The sequence below is a fragment of the Schistosoma mansoni genome, chromosome 1, assembly GCF_000237925.1.
Source record: "Schistosoma mansoni strain Puerto Rico chromosome 1, complete genome".
Classification (NCBI taxonomy): domain Eukaryota; kingdom Metazoa; phylum Platyhelminthes; class Trematoda; order Strigeidida; family Schistosomatidae; genus Schistosoma; species Schistosoma mansoni.
Genome location: NC_031495.1, coordinates 15512290 through 15535597, shown reverse-complemented (window position 1 = coordinate 15535597; position 23308 = coordinate 15512290). Strand labels below are relative to the sequence as shown.

At 32.2% G+C, this 23308-nt stretch overlaps 1 protein-coding gene across 1 annotated transcript in view; it reads left to right on the top strand.

Annotated features, from left to right (window-relative positions):
• Nucleotides 1–13234: 13234 nt before the first annotated feature.
• The window catches only part of Smp_034860 (putative nuclear receptor), a gene marked incomplete at both ends in the record, with an annotated part of 32047 nt that continues 21973 nt past the window's right edge, over nt 13235–23308 (top strand). Inside the window, one exon of the mRNA XM_018793412.1 lies at nt 13235–14479. Within this exon, the coding sequence (XP_018647927.1) occupies nt 13235–14479 (1245 nt within the window). The remainder of the gene's footprint in view (nt 14480–23308) is intronic.

Genomic DNA, 23308 nt, shown 5'->3' with positions numbered 1-23308 from the left:
AATTGATCAGTCCACTGCTAGCCACTATCCATCTTTGCTTATAATTGAATTCATCAGTTATTATAATTTTTGAATGACATTCATTAAATAATAAAAATTTGTAGACTGTCAATAGTCATAACTGGAATGTTTGTTCCTTACAAACATCATTCCACTTAAATAAGTTTGATTGATTAACTAATTAATTGATGAAGAACACTTCTACAAGCTTAAAGTATATCTTTATATAACTAAATAGAATTTACATTATACTAGTCCATTGTTTGTTTGTTTGTTTTTTTATCAAAACAATGGCTGATTTAACAGTGTAATTATCCATAACAATTTGTTACGTAATTATAGTTTTCAAAGTAAACTAAATTAAAAATGTAAAGGTTTTTCAGCTTACCTACTTTGTTCATTTGCTAATCAAAACCTTTACTTCTTTCGAAAGGTTTTGATTTACCAATGTCACATAAACAATGGTTTATAGAAAATATGCCAATATTCATCAAGCACCAACAACTAACCTTCTTGTGACCTTGACAGCAAGCCAATCAGCTCACAGTTATATGACCTTATAAAGGAAAATAAGCCTATCATTTCAAAAGGGAATGTAAAAAGGACTAACCGGTAATATTATTAGTAGGAGTGAAAAGTAATTTTTAAAAAAATCGTTTAATCACACGAATACACAGAATGTGTAAAATGTACTGAATAAAACATTTAAGTATGCTAGAACTTTAATTTCTTGTAACTCAACCAGCTAATAGGAGTTTCATTTTCGTCCAGTGATTATACATTTGTTCAATACGTTATTATCTAAATGAGATCATTTTAAACAAGTAAGAAAATCTGTCAAATCTGGTGAAGCTAGTTGAATTCTGAAGATGTTTTCATACAATATAAACAGCAGGAAAAACTCCCTAAAATGAACAGCAACTGCTCTAGAGCAAGGACTTCTGCTGTCTATACTTCTCATTCCTTATGAGGTCTAGCCTAATAGTAGTGTTGTTATCAGTTAATCACCAGACCAATAATCGCCGGTTCACATAATCCATCATCGGGTCTGGATTAACTAATACTATACCATGACTAGTGAACACATTACAACATTTTCTGTTTCTCGTTTGATCAAAACAGATCACTGAATACTTCATTTTCACTGCCTCTTGAACTAATGCTCAATTTAATAATATTGAAGAAGACAGTTTATAAGTGTTTTGTAAATTTTATCCAAAGTAAGTAAAACGAACGAAAGGTACCATTTCAACTTTTGGTGATTATTTAATCATTAGGCTTTCAGTACCGCTCTGAACAATATCATTAGCCCATACTCCAAGTAGAATTGAACATTTTTATTTACTTACTAAGCTCTGAAATCAATCAACTCAAATTCATAGAACCAAAAATTAACTCCAGTTGGTCACATACTGGTCACATACAGATTTTAAAAACTTTAAATACAAATCATGATCATTATAGCACATAGTGATTGTAATCTCCAATAAAAACAATCAGTATGTATTAAGGCAGGTAAGAATAGCAGTCACAAGAACCCAATGCATCTTCATGTAAATGTCATTTTAACTCATATTACCCAAACACACTGTAATATAAATCCACTCATTGTTGTTTACTTGTATCTTCCCATTGTTATTTAGGACTGCAATTGATCAGTCACGATAATATACAAACAGAAGTAATTGATAAACATACACTGTTAACAAGAGGATAGATAGATAGATATTCAACGAAATTTCATGTGAATCAAATTTGTTGTACAATTCTTCATAAATCATAGAGAAGCTATTGGTTCAACTTAAAGACTTTTATGACTTATCCTGTATAACTTTCTATCTTATTGCTAATTAACTCCAACCAATTATTAATACATCACTTGTACCGAAACACTTAAATACTGATTTGCTAATGATCTCCTAATTGTAAAAAATCTTCTTCCACTCTTGAAATTCAAACAAGAAACAATAAAATATGGGAAGAATAGAAGAAACTTTACTTCAAAAGTGTTAAAAGCACTGAACATAGAGGAATTAATTGGAATATATTGTTAGATTTTCGAAAATAAATAACCTTTGTGTGATGTTATCCAAAACGAGAAGTAGGAATACCATTATAGAGAGCTTATAACGTCAAAAATGAAAACAAATTTTTAAGTTCTTCCATCGAAGATTGAAAATAATAGTCTTTAACATATCAAACACTGGATTATTGTTAAGATGGATATATAAAACACTCAGATTAATGCTGTTCCATGATCTTGAACCTAAAATCTTAATCCTAACCACGAGCAGTCTGAAAATTCCTAAAAATTTTTCTGAGTGTTTATAAAGATATGAGAAGACTGTATTCATTTACATGAGTTGAGTATCTTAGTAATGAATCTCCCGATGTTATTTCTCTATCTTGTGGATTGAATTTGTTGACTAAAGTCTTAGATGGTTCCTTAAATAATCAACCTGTTCATTCGATTCATTTAAAACGTTTTCATGACTTTGCCTACTTATTAGTAGTTAAATAATACATCTAAAAATTATACGTCCGTTACAAGCACATGATCATTGGTTTACTTTCTCATTATAAAACGGACAACAACAAAAAATACAAATCAATGAAAATCAATGAATCATGAATTTGTTTTCAGACTGGAAAGACAGAAATACATGTAAACAATCGTATTTTTATGTATCTATTTCAATTTCTTTTACCATTCGTTCTATGTTCTCGTTCACTCACTAACCTTCTAACCGTCTACTTGCAAACCTGTAGAACATGTTACATAGTTTATGAATGTGAGCTTTTTCATTATCAATAACAATTTTTAACTAATCTAACTGGATAAAATTTCATTCTAGCGTTTATATTTATATATCATTCATCGTCCTTGTATGTGTCCATTATTCGGGTACTAATATGAAATATAAAATACACATACACACACACACACCAACAAATACATGTAAACACGGCGACGTATAAATGCAACATTATAAAATACTCTATTACAAATCTTTATTTTTGTTTGCCTTATTCTATATGAAAGAGACATTAAATATGCCTTTGTTGTACAAATTTTACAGAAAGGTAAATAGATAGGTAGTGAAAGAAAGGAAGTTGGATGTACAAACTATATGTACTGTGAATATAACACGCTATTAATTAAAAATAAAATTATGGACGCTGTCCGATTCAATCTCTTTAATTTTTCTGATGAAGAATAGCATAATTTACAAATTCGTGAAAATACATTACTTATTGATGAAATGAACATATTCTAGATCTAATAGGAGCAAACATTTTGTCTCCAAAAGCATGGTGAGATTCATCGAATACGGTATACATTCAGCACAGAATTTGAGATTTTACATATTAGGGTTGTGGACAACAGTGGAATTCAAGACATTAGTTTCATCCAATGTTTGACTCGTCAGAGGAATCTAAATGGGAACATCAACACTAGGAGAGAGGTATATTCAACTGACGAGTCCCAAATTGTATGAAACGCACATCCAGAATTCCACTTCTGTCCACATAAAAATGTAACGAGACTTATGACTAAATTAAAAATGGAGTCATCCACTCGGAGTGCCCATACGCCAACAAAGGTCACTCAGAATTCATAAAAGTTGTGGTTTCCATTGCTAGCATGGTCGTGGATGTGCACTGTTGATCGGTATTCTCAATCAATGACAAAAAATATAGTCCTCACTAATTTCGAATGGTTCCCTCTAATTCATAGCAATAAAACTGACTTCAAATTATTAAATAATGTCTACAAAGACTTTGTTTTAAAAATGCAGAAACAGACTGACACCTAAATTAACAACAATATCATTCTGGACAGTGAAAATTTAAGGGTACTGAGTGGTATATTTAGTATTCTTCTAAAAATTCGACCCAGTATTCAAGAAATCAGTCATATTCAAAGCTCAAAGTAACCTCTGTATTTATGAACCAATTACACCAATGACATTTTCTCACTCTTTTTACTAACAGAACAGTGGAAATTTCAACTGGAAACAACAACTAAGGTATAGTAAAAACTTATGTTATTTGCAAAGATGGGTGGTGACTAGCAGTGGAATACGGGACGCTCGTTTCATCCTATTTGGGACTCGTCAGATGAATGGACCAGCATCCCAGCGTCGATGTTCACTCCAGGACTCGAACCTAGAGTCGTACGCTTCAAACCACATCGCATTATCCATTTAGCCACTGAGTCCTGATACCCACTTGCTTATGCAATAGGGTAAATAAAGTTTAAATTCATTTGGTATTGTTTGTTTGAATCTTCCCATTGATAGGATGAAACGCGCGTCTTGGACTCCACTGCTAGCCACCCATCTTTGTTTTTAATACTTGTGACTGAAGGTAACATCAAGGCAATCCATACAGGATGCATATATGCCAATACGAGACTGACCAATTAAAGTCCTAAATATCAATGGGAAGATTCAAACAAACAATACGAAATGAATTTATACTTTATTTGCATTTAGCATAAAACAAATGAAGCAAAGGAGTTGACTGTTAAAGTAAAATCATATGAATTCATTATATTCCATGAAGTCTTAACATCCAATTATGATCTTGATTGAATTAACAAAATATACTAATCGGATTGAAAAATAAAATAATTTCTCGTAATCAAAACTGATAACTGTGATAAAAGGTATCAATGAAATTGTCTACATAAAAGCTTATTCAAAGAATGCTATAGAAAAAGTGAAATTTCAGATTAAGCAAAAATTATCTACAATCTTAAAATTGATTAAATGGGTTATTTAATATTTGAGAGCAGTTAAAGAAAAATTTTAATCGATTTTAAAAAAGTGTATAAAAGAAAATTACTATGATGAAAAGAGCACTCTTGACAAATGAATGAAATAGCACATAACTAAGTGAACATAATTCAAATTGTATTGATTCTTCTTCTTTGGAACTACAACTGCTCAGTTTCTCATAGGTATCTGTGCATCCTGTAAGTCATAAGCATTATAAACAGAGATTTATGGTGGATAGCAGTGGAATTCGATACCTGCGTTTCCTCCCATTTAGGACTTGTCAACTGGATGTATCTGAATCCAAGTTGTTGTTCACTCCAGGACCCGAACCCAGTAACGTTTACTTAAAGCTCCATCTCACTATCCACTTAGCCACTGAGTCCAGATCGCCATAAGCTTTTGCGATTGGGTGAAGTTGAATTCATCCTTTGCTTATTGTTTGAATCTTCCCTTTAGTTCATCAATCACCTTGACAACCGTCATCACATAAATACCATCGGTATATGAGTTTAAACAGCAATAAGAAGCGCCAACTACAGTTTATTACTGGACAGAACAAGTTACAAAGTAACAAGTATATCGAGTGAATCGGCGAAGAGAGGCTAATGTATGTGTAAGAGCAAAAATATAGAGGCGGATTTATAGTCAGATGGAATCAAGGCACAGCTAGGCAAGGCAAAGGCAATCAATAGGATTCGAGCACATATACTTATGCGAAAGAGAATGATTCATCGAGCTATATTTAAGCGATTAACATTTAAGGCAAAGTGAGGAATATGTGCGTAGGTGTCACATGTGACCAGTATGCAAGTTTACACAGACATGACAGTGATCATAATAATACAAAGAAGTAGATAAATTGTTATAGTCCCATAACACTGTCTATTCAATAAGTTAATAAAAGGGCTCGACAAAATTAGTCGTAATCAGAATCAATTGTAAGGGAATTGCTATAACCACAAGTAAATTGATACCCGTTTCTTTTGAAATGGAGAAGTTTTAGTTTGGATATTTTGAGACTACCTACTTTAATGAAATTTACTCACTTACGCCTGTTACCCCTCTTGGAGGAGCATAGACTGCCTACCAACATACTTCATCTAACTCTGTCCTAGACAATCCTTTCCTGTTGCTTTCAGTTGCTATACCTCCTCTTCATGTAAGCTTTCAATTCTTGGCGCAGTGTGTTATTTAATTGTTTCTAGCTCGTGATAAAAGCGAATAATACTATCTAATTATTTATCAATTCACACAATTATTTATTATACCGATTCCTAACATTTTATCACATTTATAAAGAGGTAATGAACAAGTAACTTCAAGCTGAGTTTCAAATTGCCTGTAACATAATTATGAATGTCAGAACTTGCTGGTAATTCAAAACATGTTTACATTCGATAAAATCGTTATATATATATATGACTAGATGTCTAGTTAAAATCTGACAAAATAAACAAATTTCAGCTACTTTATTAAATGAGTTTTTACGGTTTACTTGTAGTTTAGTTTTAAGGATATGATAATTTTTAAATATCAATATAGGGTTATGGAGATCATGAACCGATCAATGTTAGACCACCATCGAGAACCTGGAAGCATTGTACGGCTGTTTCGTCCTAGTATGGGACTCATCAGCGGTGCGCGTCCACGATCGCGCCTCGCGAGATTCGAACCCAGGACCTTCGGTCTCGCGCGCGCTAACGCTTGACCCCTAGACCACTGAGTCTGCACGCAACGGTATTAATATTTAACTTCCATCGATCCATGAATACCTGTCTACCTAAGACAATGGATGAATGGTTACGCAGCCATTCATGGGTCGATGTAAGTTAAACATTAACACCGTTGCGTGCAGGCTCAATCGTCTAGTGGTTAAGCGTTCGCGTGCAAGACCGAAGGTCCTGGGTTCAAATACTGAGTGCGCGATCGTGGGCGCGCACTGCCGAGGAGTCTCATACTAGGATGAAACGGCCATACGGTGCTTCCAGGTTTTCAATGGTGGTTTAACATCAATCAATTCATGATCTCAATGAAAAAACGAATTATTTACCTATTTAAGAATTTCAGCACACATTTATTTAGAATGAATATAGCTCGTTTTAATGTCATGTTCAAGGTCTGTAAGTTCAATTGAAAAGATAAAACTTACTTACGCCTGTTACTTCCAATGGAGCATAGGCCGCCGACCAGCATTCTCCAACCCACTCTGTCCTGGGCCTTCCTTTCTAGTTCTATCAAATTTTTGTTCATTCTTCTCATGTCTGTCTCCATTTCTCGGCGTAATGTATTCTTTGGTCTTTCTCTTTTCCTTTGGCCTTCAGGACTCCATGTGAGGGCTTGCCTTGTGACGCAGTTGGGTGATTTCCTCAATGTATGTCCTATCCGCTTCCAGCGCTTCTTCCTGATTTCATCCTCCGCTGAAATCTGGTTTGTTCTCTCCCACAGTAGAATGTTGCTGATAGTGTCTGGCCAACGGATCCGAAGTATCTCGCATAGACAACTGTTAATAAACACCTGTATCTTCTGGATGATGGCTTTCGTAGTTCTCCAGGTTTTTGCCCCATACATAGAACTGTCTTGACATTTGTATTGAAAAAAGATCAAACAATAATCATTGATTTTTTATTGAACTGATGAACTCAATATTAGAATTTTTGAAAAACATGTAATTTCGAAATTGTCTAAAAACAGTGAACAACTATTTTATTCCTTTTCAAGATCAATACTCAATAATAAACACTAACCACTTTGTACTAGAACTGAACCTAGGAACTTAAGTTCTTACAATGAGCAAAATACATCTAGATCATTTTCTTAGATTACAAAGATTAATTTCAATTGATTTGTGAAAATTCTTAGTTCAGTGTGCACTCATATTTTCACTTCACTTTTTGTTTATAGATTTTTTTATCAGGTATCATTCATTCTCAGATGATGTACATTTAATTACACTCTCAAAACAATGTCTATTTTTAATTATTATTATTGTTTGTTTGGCCGCATACACAAACTTAGTGACAGGAAAACACCTTAACTTCGAGTATTTGATACATAGGCTTTGTTGATAAGTACCAACTAGCAAGATAACAAGATCTACAGTTTATTGCCTAATGTTTTCAATTATTTAACAAGATGCATTGCGTTAGTCACTTAGCTACCTTCTTGCTCGATTGATCGACATTTAGAACTAGGAGACTAAGTTATACACTACTCAATGACTGATAAGTGGGAACTAAAGGTGTGATGAACAAGATTTTAAATATAATATGTTGTATTCACAATTTGAGCAAACAATAAATCCAATGAAGATAAATGTCTACTATTAATATCATCTATTCAGATCTGTAGGGTTCTATCTATCAAAAGAATGACCATTTAACTAACAAAGGTGTAACATTACAAAGAATCTATTTTGTCATTTTGTTTTGGTCGAACACCTTTGAATCACGTTATAACCTTGAGAATAAAGACCAAGTGGCCTTCAAGTGGTTATTCCAACCAATCACAATATTTATTTTGGTTTAGAAAATGGATCATTTAGAAATCATTCATTTTTGTTGATATGTTACGGTGTCATTATCTATTCATGTGTATAAATATACACAACAAATTTTATATCTGATTATCATGTATTCATGTTGATGAAAATCAGCCCGTAATTTCTGACTACTTTTATATAATTAACGAATCAGAAATGAAACTTATAAAATAATATTTCTCTGATCATATCAACATCATACTGTTTTTATCACCCACCCATCCACATTCATCCTCTTTCATGAAATCACATGGTAGAGAAGTTCTTTGTTACATCATGACAATCATCATTTTGGATAGATAACATGAAAGTACAAACAACATGATAGGGTGAGTTAGATAAAGAGTGAGAATTGGTCAATTTAATCAATCAATGGACGAATGAAAAAATATAGCGAATAAATATATACCATTGAATGAAAATACACATAGGGGTGTTTAAAGTTACATTGTTAATAAATAAATTTATATCGCATCAGCATTTATTTTATCTATTAACCAATTGCATATATTCTAATTTATTCAAATCTAGAAAGAAATCAACAGGGTAACACAAATAGGTAGACTATAGATAGACAATTTGACACTATTTAATAATTTTCGAATTTTATTGGCAATGATATCAATAATAATATTACTAATAGTAGTAATAGTATTAGTATTAACAACGATAAACAAAATATAACTGACTCATACCCAACATATAATGAGTACAAATCGAGAATGGACATACATACAGTATTTCGTTAGTCACTTATACTACTTATTTGTTACGTATATCTTACATGAAGAAAAAAACGTCTTTGTGTAAAACTGATTTGGTTTCCATAAAAAAAATATTCTAAAGATTAAAATAGTTACATTCGTTTCCGAAATAGTAAGAATGAATCATTCTTGTTTGTGAATGGACAAGAACTATTTTTTTTTCTTGAATAGACTTTTGAATACACAACAACAATAACAACAACAGCAACAACGACGTTGAAACAAACCGGCTATCAATTACAAGGGATAATTATTGATTCAAACTTTTACTAAAAAATTATTCTGACCATTTACTCTAAAAAGTAAGTTTTATTCTTTGAATGTATTACTTAGTACATTTTATGTAAATTTTTATCTGACTAACTAATAATATAGTTCTCCTAATATTTTACACATTCAGATAATCGATTCACACTTTTCATGAACAGTGATTATTTCATTCTAGGGAGAGATAATTTTGTGAATTATCTTAAATAAACTCTGGTAGAAAACTATAGGCTTACGTTTTTTGGTAGTTGGGTGAGACTATAATTTATGGACGACCTTTGAGTGACTGTAGAGTGACCTTGAGAGTGTCCACGTAATAACTAGGATCAAATGAGGGTTATAAACCTATGTGAGGAGTTCGAATTACGATTTACAGCTTATGGTTAAGGTTAGGAATTATACTTAGGGTTTTCATCACGAATTGGCATCAGCTATAATGCCAAAACACTGTTTATCTAAGCGGATGAGTAAGTTTCGCATCGAAATCTGAGACCTATCATCTTATACCTGATTGGTTCGTCCATAAATTATAGTATCGCCGTTGTTAGTCTCTGTCCAAATAATTCGGTGGTAACATCTGAGACTGTAAAGTTGAGTGACTTGGGTTCGAGTACAACAGGGAGCATCAGTCTTCTTAAGATTACAGGTACATCTCGTTGACAAGTGTCAACTAACACTGAAACCTAGGTCAAAAAGCGTTCTCTCCCTACTACTTTCAATCATCTAATAAAGTCGGAATTATTGGTTAACCTACCAAATCCGTGAAATTGAACTTACTATTTAAATACGAAACATTAGACCAGAATAATGTGACTGAAGTTATTTATCAGTAAACAAATGTTAAAGACATATTTTTAAAGGAAATATGTTTAACTTTCCACACAATACTAGGAACTTTGTCTCATTGTTTAAAATGGATCGTTTTAAAACATTCACACAGTAATTCCATACTTCTAATTAATCACAAAATTATAAATAAATAGGTAAAACCCTTATTTTCAGAAGGAGGTTTTGTGGAAATTTTAGTAATTTTATATAGTTGAAATCATGAGTCAATTGAAGCTAGACCACCATGGAAAACCTGGAAGCTGAAGACTGATAGGTCCTGGGTTCGAATCTCATGAGGCGGGATCGTGGATGCGCGCTACTGAGGAGTTCCACAATAGGAAGAACAGCCGTCCAGTGCTTCCAGGTTTTCCATAGTGGTCTAGCTTCATGATTTCAACTATATAAAATCCTTATTTGTTCGGTTATGATTACAAAATTCATTCAACTGATAATATTCGGTCATTATGATTATTCAAGTGATGACTTGATATAATACATTAAATATTCGAATCAGGTAATTGAAATGACATTTTGTTTTGGGAACCAGGCTTTTATATCTCGACTGAACATTTTTAAAAAGACGGAATATACTGTCCTTCTGACTGACACTTAGGTACAAAATACTCAATTAAGATAATTTACTCCCACAATTCACCTAAAACAAGTGGATGTAAACAACTTCTGATAACCAGAAAGCATTGGACATCTGTTTCGTCCCAGCGTAAGCGGACTTTCAGGTTTCATAGTGTGCTCTTAACACTCAGACCAATTTGTTGTTATCCAATAGTTTATATCAACTTTCTTTTAGAAAAATAATTTATCCCATAACTTTTAAAATATTTATCGAATTTAGGGATGGAAACTTTCATTGGCAGTGTAAATTATTTAAATAAAATAATTCAGTTCAAAGTCTAAATATTTTTTAAAATCACTTTAAGAGTTCACAAGTATATATTCACTGATCATTATTTGTAAACGTTTGAATTATACCGTTGATGATATTCATGGCTCGTTTAGAAAAGTCCCTATCACTTCACAGTCTCTCTGAACAAAACTTTAACATTAGAAAGAATATCAATATTAGGTTTACGTTTCAGTGTGAATATCAATAGTACATCCAGCTGAGGAGTTCCAGATAAAACGAAACACGATTTTTAGATTCATCATCTAGAATATGAACATTTATAAATTAAGTTTATAATGAGGATAAAAAAAAGCAGTTTCTATAAGTTCAATAAAAAATGTTAGCTTTCATGCCAAATAATTTACCATAATAAGCATTTTCGTCAGATATTTCAAAATTTATAAGACACTCCTTGTTTCCATCATTGTGAAATTTTCTTCGCTAATATCTACTTAATAAATGTTTAAACACTGCCCTATCCTTAAAGTGATATTTATGTATATTATATCCATAACTTCTTCGGATCTTGTTGAGGGGGGGGCTCGTAGCCTTCATAATACTAAGTGGATTCATAATATGGAAATAAGTTTCTTTACGAATTTCTGTTTTGACTTTTGTAGTGGGGATTATTTAGTTGGATTTTATTGAGGCGTTGCAGACTATGATGATAATTTTCCACCTAGCCTCAGTTTACAATAGAGATTATCATAAAATTAGTGATATGAAAGCTTTCAGTAAAGTATCCTCCCATTTTTTAAAGGATAAAGTTTTTTCTAACATTTTAATCTCTACATCTTTTGCATACCACTAAATCTTTAATGCAAAAATATGTAGTTAGAGTCCTTTTTTGAGTTTGTCTAAGCAAATACATTTAATGTCACTAAATAGAAACCCGAAAAATAGATTTATCATAAAACAAATTAAATCGTGTAACGAAAATAAATGTCGAGATTCCAGATAGTTAGAAGGTAATCTTCATCAATAAATTATATCAAATTGAGTAACATTCAAAACTAAGAGATACTATATTAACTAATAATAATTATGTTTTCATCAATTTTCATCAAGAGACAAAAAGTCACCTACAGAATAATGATCTAAGTCGAGGGAGTAAGTCAATAACCTATCATCCATGACATTTGATGTGAACTGTGACAAGTTACGCAATTAAAAGACGTAGGTAATTGGATTCCAACTCAGCATATTGATAGTATTTCGTTAGATCTAAATGTGCTTTGTAATGGTGCGTAAAGCGAGATGAATTAGCTTTCTAGTGTTTACTGATTTTCAGTGTTTCGTTAACTGGTGTGAGTTTTTTTAGTGATTATGTTCAAATAAGTTAGATCATGTAGTTGAGTTCACTTTGGATATCTGAGATCACTATACACATTAATATAAACTAAGTAGCAGAAAGGCAAATAAATTGTCTTTTTGTAATGCAACAACTGATTTTACAAAACACTGAGATGACTGAGGTGTAGTTGAATTGATAATTTTTAAGAGTAAATTCAGTATCAGATGATAATCAGCAATCTGACTCTAAAATTTATGAAATAAACTTCTGTTTCCAATTTGATAACTCCTCTGAGGGATGAATTGATGATAATACACATGAATCATGTGGTCTATATGGTATGTAAGATATTATCTCAGCATTTGAAACTCAGTAAAGTAAATCAGGTGACCTCTAATTTCACTTCAGTAACTCAGCAACAAAATGAGACACCAAGTTGATGCTACACTAGGTAGAATGACAAGCCATGTGTACACATATATGGCTTCATAACGTCTGAAACTGTTTACGATATAGTGATATACCATTTTATATCTGTTAAGCCCAGTGTGGTATACTGTAAGTATTCAAACAACCAATCATATTCCCAATCTCACTGAGATGGTTTTCCTTAAGTTGTTGCTTTATTAAATCAATATAACTATCAGTGAGATGTGCTATTTACATATACTTTTTTCTGTGATTAAAAATGTTTTATTGGGTGATAATCGTTTTTTTTTTAAATTTCAAACAGATATTAAATCAATGTGTATTTAAACAAAAAATCCATTAACATACTTCAGTATTTAACTTCTGCTCAGTTAAATATCTCTCTTCAATATTTTATTATTTCCCACTTTGGAACAATATTTGTTTATGACAAACATTATGATGTACAGTCGTCTTGAGAACGAGAATCAATCTTTGTGTAATTCATTATCATCGTCATCAACATCATCTTTGACATCTCCAACAGTAATCCTACACCATCACCACCATCCAAATCATCACAGTCATCAACATCAGCAGCAACAACAGCAAACACAAATTGCACATCCACAACATCTTAAGACTTATCAACATAATTCGCATCGTTTTGAACATCATCATCATAACCATCAACAACGAGAGGAATTGTGTCATTCGGATTCTGCACCATTTTATTACGATAGTCCCATGTTATCATGGAATCAAACAAATTCACCGTCCCAATCATTACCTTCTAATTCATTGATGTTTCTTACAGCAAATAAAAATTTTCATTTACAATCCGAACAAAACCTAATGGGATCTAATCCAAGTTTGGATGTATCAAGTCAACATCATTCATGTCTAAATCATCATCATCATCCTCATCAACAACATCACCAAGAGCAGAGTCAATTTACAAAAAGTGTCCAATCGCAAAGTCATTATCATCATCAGCATCATTGTAATTTTCAGATAACCCATAATCACCATTCTTTAAATCAATTAACAAATATCATGTCAAATCGAAGTACAAATAATTCATCGTCATTATTACAATTACCGCAAATAGCAATAAGATCTGGAGTAGAGACATTATCGACAATGGCCAATCAGGTTCCAGCGTATCACTTAAACAGTACTTGTTTTCCAGTTGAAAAAATTGAGAATATGTTTCAACGTGATAATAATAATAATAATAATAATTTATCATTGAACAATATTACTACGAGAAATGACTATATGAATTTCAACTTACCAATAACTACTACTCAATCATTCATGGCATCATCACCATCATTGTCCATATCTTCATCATCGACATTTCCCCTATTGACCACACAATCACACGGTACGAAGAATAAATGTATTTATAAAAATTTAAATAATCGTAATGTACAAAAATCAGTAAATAATTTAAGATTATTCAATGTAAATGATCAATCAAGTCTTAAGACATTTAATGTTAATGACACTCCAGCAAATTTATCAGTCATGAATACAACGAAGGCAACTGTTATGGGCATTACGTCGATATCAAATAATAAAGGGATATTATGTGGATTAAATATGAAAGATAGAAAGCCATGTGATATATGTGGTGATGTAGCTGCCGGTTTTCATTGTAATGCATATGTCTGTGAAGCATGCAAGGTATGTGCAAAAATAAATTTTCTTTTTAAATGTTAAAAATGATAATTATAAGATTCATGAGGCATAGTTTATAAAAAAATGGGTAAAATAGACCATAAATATAAAGGAGGAAATGAATCAACAAACTGATTAGAAATGGTATAACTTGTAGTGTGGTTTTTCAAGCAGGTAAATGAAGGTCATTGTAAATAATAATAGAACGAATGAATGAATTCAGTGAATTTAAACGTAATATATTCATTTGTAATAATTAATGGGGGGTAAGATTACATGTGATTTGAGGATTGAAAGATTGAATGGCTGAACAAATCTTAAAGTGGGACTTGAGAGAAAATACAGAAATTTAGATGAGGAAACTATGAGTGTTGTGAGAAAGGAAATACACGCAGTTCTAAATTTATATTTCATACCGCCAACTTTCCTGAAATGCAAAAGAGATATATTCGTTCGACTCTGTAGTTGTGTTTTTGACCTTTGATCTCTTAAGTCTTATGACTTAGGGTCAGTTTGATGACTGAGTTTTTCCAACTTTTGTCCACGATTATAAAACATTCTTCATGAATTTCCATAATAAGTGGTGAGAATAACCACCTTTTTTTAATGTTTAATAAAAGTGCATTTTGGAGAAATTCGCTGTTCATTTAGTATTTTAGTGCTGCATATAAGAATGCCATTTTCACTAGGGACTTCAATCAGCTGAAGCTATCGACATAGATCTATGAATATGGTACTGTAGCATATCTCAAATTGCTGAATGAAAAAAGCAAAAAGGAGTAAGAGTTAGAGCTTGGAATGAAATCTTCTGTGAAAATTATACTGTTATACTCAGCAATCGCTCAGTAAATGAGTGGGAAAGTGGTAGATATTGCAGTCGTACTGACAACTGAAAGGTATATGTTTCAAAAATCCACGGACGCATCCTATCCCGTTATTAAACACATGAATACTAGCCTATAAGTTTAGTTTATCAAAATAATGATAGAATTTTCTGGCAATATTCAGCACAGATTGATATCAGTCTGGGTCCTATTGAAAACAAATAAGGATTGAACAACAGCTTTGATCCATAATGGAACCTCTCAACAGTACTTACCCAAAACACTACCAAGGGACTTAATCCAAATATCCCCATGTTTCGTAGTGAGCGTTTAGCCTTTGAAATACACGTAAATTCCCATAAACCTACTTATTCTAGAAATACTGTTGCTTTGTTGTTTTAACTTATTTGATGAAATCTAGTTTGGATATCTGTCATTATGACTAACATGTATTCTCCCATCAATGAGTGACTTCAGTAGATTGATTCATTATTTAAAGTTATTCAAGTTTTGACTGAAGATTAAGTTCTTGGTATAAATAAATAAACCTTGAATAGTAACAATTAATTAAATCAGTTAAAGGAAATAATAAATTATTACGTATAGAGGAAAAAGTTTCGGAATTATTTTGAACTTTATGCTTCGCTCAAGTCGAATTCTAGATCTAATTCACACGTCACACTTAAACAGAAATGGGCCTTGATCCTGATATGGAATAAAGATGCACATTCTCGGAAAAACAATCATGAAATTGTGAATTCAGAAGAACTGGTTCAATTTCCCCTTCTCTGCATATCTTTAGTGGCTATATTTGAACAAATGTGACGCACATTGTTCGATACTTGATACTGACACAGTCTGGCCATAAATGAGCCCGATCGGCTACTCGAATGAAAAAGGAAGTTTATTAATCTAACCAAATCGAAACGTATATATATATATATATATATATATATATATATATATATAGTGTAGCATGACAATAATTGTTAGGTGGTTGAAAGTGATCAATAGCGAACTCTGAAATTAGGCTTCTTACCAAGTGGAAGTTATCAGGGCGTACCTACAGTCTTGATAGAAATTGTCATCTCTGTGAGATTCGAATCTGTATCGCTCAGCTTGACAGCCTGAGACGCTAGTAACAGTTACTTCCTATCATTACAACACAATGCACTCAATGTCCATTCAGTTAGACCAATGGTCACACAGCAACTTGGTCGATGGAATAAGATCAGCACTAAAGGTATAGGCAAACATTACATTGGTCACTACTCAGTGATCAATTTGTTGTAAGTGACAATAACTGTTCATTAAAATCCATCTGATATAAGTTCACTGAAAATTCCTGCTATTAACATACTGAACATATTGAAATTAGATTATGACCGTATCAGTTACAACTTCCAACTAGACATTATTAGTGCGTGGGTTGTGCAAATTGTTGGATATTATCAAAACTAAGATTCTTGTGTCTATCTCGCGAGACTTATGCATCCTTACCTGCCAACGGCGCTTCAATACTTAAATTTGATATTATCTGAATTGATCCAAAAAGTCATCTAACGGTATATAGCATAATCAGGACCAAGCAACCGGTTTTACCGACTGGGGGCGATTTTTTACAACCTGATATGGTTACTGTGTTTTTTTATCTAAATGTGTAGGATTGTGCATACTTGTCTCAAGCTTTTATTCAGGCCCTACTTACTTTTCATTCGAATATCATGTCAACACAATGTCACCATTACAGTGACAAGTAAGACTTTGACACTTAAAACATCCTCACGTCAAACCTGTTATATGGTCCAAACTACGTACTTACTGTTTATCACGTGACGCTGAGATAGGTCCAAACTTGTCATCAGGCTTATCACATATGTTAGAATCAATACTATCTTCATTGATACATAATTAAATAAGAAGGCTTGCTATTCAGTCTCATTATCTGAAATACTATTCCCATCTCTTAAAAAAGGCTTAATAAATGGCAACAGGATAATCTCAAAGCTTTCCGACAGTGATTCAACATACATAGTTCTTAATAAATATCTATCAAATCAATTATTTCATGAGATTTTGATGATTCTGTTCTAACTGTACACTTCCATTCAACTCATCAATTGTTGCCATGTCTTTCCCATTCACAAATCACCATTAATTATAATCATAAATCATCTCTTACTAAGACATTGTATCAAAATATTCTAACTATTTACATTTCGTGATTTATTGCTTAAATTTGTGTTGCGGATTTGTGCAGTGTGTTGTATGTCGTATATTGTATTTGATCACATGAGTTCTTAGTCAACTAACTGATAATGCAAGATACTTGACTGTTTTCCCATTGTTCTGATGTTCGAATTGTGAGTGTATAAGAACTTTCGTCTAAATTAGAGTATTTGGGCGCCGAGTTGATGTAAAACATTAAATAGGAATAATATATATTTGTAAAATCTCAGCGAATGAATTTGAAGTAAATCGAACGTTTCGCCTGGCAATCTGGTCCAAGCTTTTTCAAGGAATTATTATTATTATTTCGGATTGTGAATGGTTGAGAAATTCTGTGCGGTCAACTGACCTGACCGATTATCGAATGTACAATAGTTCAGTTAAAGGACTATTGACTATTAGGTATAGAACGAGAAGAAAATCTTAGAACTTTGATCTTAAAATAATTCGTCAACTGATATCAACTGATCATGTCAAACTAACTTCTTCAATGCATATTCAAGTTTGATGACGATCCAATTATAAACAACATTGTTCACTTACATATTGTTCTAATTGTTTATTTATATAAATTGATGTAATATGATAATCATCATCGTACTTTGAACAAATAACCATCTTTTGGTTTAAACTGTCATTTCATTTCAATAAAACAAGGAAACAAAAATTCAATTAGAGAGGTGATTGTCTTAGGTCTTACAATCGGAATATAAATTAAGGTAAATCTTTAAAAAGTAGTGAAAAATATTTTTTTTTAATAAAAAATCAAAACAAATCATTTTAGTCATTTCGAGACATTTTGATAAAGATATCTTAATTCATGTCACGTAAATACATTTTCTATTCCATAAATGAAATTTGAATAGGTAAAGTCATAATAATAATAATAATAATAATAATAATAATAATAATAATAATAAACAGTGGAATGGATAGACGAATAGAACACACTAATATATTAATCGGAACAAATGTGGGAATGTGTTTTCCATGATTATGCGTTTCAGTGTGTATGTGTGTGGGAAGAAAAGAATAAAAGATATGGAAGAATGAAAGAAGATAAATATAGAAACATATTAGGCATAGAGGGGGAAACCATATGTGTATATATATAAGCAACGCGTAAAATATATAAAAAAATTGTTACATTTTCTACCCCTGTGTTTTATATTAACAAACTGAGTGAATAACTGATTTACTGGTTGGATATCTGCACTTATATGTGAATGTGAATAGAATGGAGAAAGAAAAAAGCCGAATAACTTTGTGAAAGTAGAAAGAACTAGAGAAAAATAAATGAAGGTAAATTTTATTTTTAAAAAAAAAAGATAATGCAACACTAAAAGTACTTTATAAACAAAATAAATGAACCTGTGTACAAGCAAATAAACACAAAATTATCCGATGGTTGTCCTTTCTTTTCTTCTTTACAATTTTATTGGATTATTTAACTCAATACTTTTTTTTCTAAATCAAAAATTAAATTAAAGACGATTATACTAACTAATTTTACCCAAATCCTTTTTCATCATCACTAATATAATGCAACTAAATTAACGAATGACTTCCAATACAACTGAATTCTTTGTAGCGAAGGGAAAAAAATTATTTGACAGAAAAACAATGATGGTGGTGGTGGAGTGAAATCAAAACTAGAAAAATGGTAAATCATAGAATAAATAGACTGAGAGCCTGTGTGGAGCAAATTTTTAAAATTATGTTCAGTGTAATTAATTCACTCATGAAATAAAAAAATTATTTGACTTATTTATTTGCTAAGAAACTTTTTTTTGTTTAAAGGAAAAGATAAATTTCACATGATTTTAAATGAAATTATGATACAGTAGAAATAAAAAGTGAATATTAAGAAATGTAGGCATAGATGCAGAGAGCTAAAGAAAATATGGAAAAGTGAAGTAAGGATAGTGAGAATTGATGAAGAGATAACAAAGAAATAGATAGTGTAAGGATGCATTGTTTCAACGTGTTTAGATAAAAGAGAATAAAACAATCCTGCGCCTTTAATAAATAATGATAATAATATAAGACTGATTCAGAAGATATCTAAATAATCCCAAGCTCTTAATTATTTCTTCACATACTTCATAATTGTCATTAAATTCTGCAATAATTATTTTCATCAAATTAACCTTATCAATAATTGGGTTAATCACAACAAGTATGGAAAGGTAGGAGGACAAACAAACCTCTCGAAATGCTCTCACATGGCCACGCGTATATAGCCTCTGCCACACAAGTCCTACTCATTACCTTTTCGTGCCGGGGGTGTTGTTTACAAAATTTAGAGGACGAAAAGCGAATGTCCGGCGCTTTAACCGTGTTGGTGGACACGAAGGGTCCACCTAGGGGAGTTGGAAAACCCTGATTCCAAACCAATTGTGCACATGGGCTCCAGCATCCTGCACGGACAAATGGCGTGTGAACCAATCATTGGTCACCGGCTACCATGGGACTGCATCTCCTTATGATGCTTCATTGCCTTGTGGATCAGACCTTTAGGTCAAAGGCTCCGGGTGTGGCCCCTTAAGGAAACCACCTGTTTCGGCCTGGGCACCCGGGCAGTATCATAGCCCTCACACAAATCAAATGAGATTTGTGTAGCACATATGTATCTGGTGCCCCCTTTGTACGAATATTTATGTGTTTGAATAAATAAATAAACAAACTAGTGACAGTTTGTATTCAGTAAAAAAGGAGAATGTTTAGACGACCAATTGTTAACAGACAACTCCGTCACTAAGTTCTATAATCAATAGTTCATGTATCAGATGTTTAACAATGATCTAACTCTGATCAGTTCATGATCTCAATGAAAACTCAGACAATTGTGTAATAATCGGTAAAACAAGGCATACATGAATAAGTAGACTAGACAATGTTATTGTATGTTGGAAACAGTTAACTTTTGTGTCGGTTACTGCTAATGAATATTGCTTAATATGTATTAAAATCTTAGCAAATAATATAATAATAAACGAAGGAGGAAGAAGAAAGAATTTCCAGTATTCATACAATTTTCAATATTTAGTTCTATCTGTTACTGATATCATTTTGAAATTTAAAAAAAGTGGATTCATTAATTCATGTTTCACTATGGGGTGACTGAATAAACTCATGAATAGTTTAGCTGAAAGAGTTTTATAGAGACTAATTTAATTTATAGGCTATATTAATCATAAAAATGATCTTAGACAGAGTACCATTGAAAACCAGAAACGACTGGAGAGCTGATTCGTTTTAGTATTGGACTCCCTGGGAGTTTGAACTTATGGTTCTCCAGGAATCAAACAGGATATGGTACCATCTCCTGTTGGACTGCATCATTTTGATCAATCCCTGGAAAATTCTGATGGTAACATGATCTTTTTCGCTTTCTATACGCATAAATTATTAGTTCTCTAACTGGACTATTGTACATTCGATAAGCGGTCAGGTCAGTTGACCACAGAGAATTTCTCAACCATTCACAATTCGATCATCAGAACAGTGGGAAAACAGTCGAGTATCTTGCATTATCAGTTAGTTGACTAAGAATTCATGTAATCAAATACAACATACAACAAACTGCACAAATCCGCAACACAAATTTAAGCAATAAATCACGAAATGTAAATAGTTAGAATATTTTGATACAATGTCTTAGTAAGAGATGATTTATGATTATAATTAATGGTGATTTGTGAATGGGAAAGACATGGCAACAATTGATGAGTTGAATGGAAGTGTACAGTTAGAACAGAATCATCAAAATCACATGAAATGAATGAATTGAGAAATATACATCAAGAAATCTGTATGTTGACTCAGTGTCGGAAAGCTTTGAGATTATCCTATTGCGTTAATTTGCCCTATTTTTAAAAGGCGAGAGAATGGTATAACTGTCTTTTTCTTTTAGTTTTGGCGGTTTGTTGAGATATTTCGATGCTTAAATTTATGTCACAAATCGATTGTAGTCAGACAATAATTCGAAATCACGAAACGGTGGACAGCTTTCTAGTCCTAGTACGGAACTCTTGAGCAGTGAACATACACAGCCACATCCAGTCTTTAATACAGGACCTTTAAACATCATAGGAAGTACTTAGCATCTACGTCTCTCAATTACCACCTAATCGCTAACATTCCCAGCTGCAGTAAAATTGCGATATTTCGCGATCATCATACAGTGCCATCGGTGATATTTGTTTCACGTTCGACGTTTCTCAGTTTCACTGGTCACAGTTCCTTACTAGAAATGAATTAAACTTATTGTCAGCTATTTTATATTGTATATTTTTACGATTATTTTAAATGTGCAATGATCATGAAAGACAGAACTTTGAACATTTTATTGTGTTGCGTTCTATTTCCTCCGTTTACATAGTTTAGTGACTTAAGATAAACGGATCGATTCCCATCGTCCCACATGGATTACATGCTGTAGCAAATCGGCTGATACCATTAAACTCACTTGTATATTCATTGACTACTTCACTAGATTACAAGGAATTAAATATCATCAGGGAAGAATCAGTCTTGTTTAAAATTACGGATACGCTTTTCTAATAAGTGTTCATTAGCACTAAATGTATCTGACTCCTTTGTTACTTTCACTAACCATTCTTCATTAATGGTTAGCTACTGGACAGGTTAACAAGTTGTTTAAAATAAGTTCGTCCATCATTTGGTCTTCAGCAGTCAATGCTTAAATACTTACAGTGAAAGAGAGACCAATTTTAAAAAAATATGTTAACGATCTATAAATCATTTTGACATGTATCAGTGAGGGGATTCAACAATTTCAGTGGTGTGTATCTAAACCAAAGTTGTGCGATTTTCCAATGACATCATAATTTCAATAATATTATTAAAAGAATATTACAGAAAATATAATTATTAACTTCCAGTTTTACCATAAACCCTCCGCACACACATACCCTTCAAAACCACCGATACACAGGCTGTCATTATTGATTACTGGATTTCATTTATGTATTAGTTATTGATTGATTCAAATTTATTAGTTCAAATTTACAGATAGAATTATATCTAAGTTAGAAATTCTATCAATTAGTTGGGTATAGAGAATGAATCGATTCACCCCTGGCTACATTTCATTTTTTACTGATCTTTTTATACATATGGTGTTGATTTTGTTCGCATATGCCTAGTATATGCAAGTTATTGAATGGACAAAATGTGCATATATTTCTTATTTAAGTGGATTTAAAAAAAAATCATTAACGTTGATTAGATTAACCCATTTATTTAATTGTATAAGCTGATTTGAATCACAGGCATTTAGTTCTTCCATAACTAATCGGATTCTCAGTGGAAGTTGCTTTCAGACTATACACAAACCTTCATGAATAAATAATAATTGTGTATGACATCTAGTGTTAGGCTTTTACAGATGAGTTTCAAGAAATTATGTGGAGAATTCATAATTTATGGAGTTGATCAAGTTGGAAATATGGTCAGAGATTAATGACGAAGCGTGATCAGGATTATGTCAGATAACTGATTGAATAAGAAAAGCTTGAATGTCCTGAGTTTAATCTTATGTAGAGTTGTGTGCATTAACTGGTTAGTAGTAGCGTAATAGGAGACCCGAATCGGAAGGTAATTTAATACAACACTTCATGGTTATGAATGGTTCTGTATATAATGTTAGTGTATGAGATGGAAACCCTCTATTAACGATTGTGTCATAAATAATAAATAATTGTTTATATGGAAATATAACTGGAAGGTAAACAGTTGGATCATACTTGCCAAATGC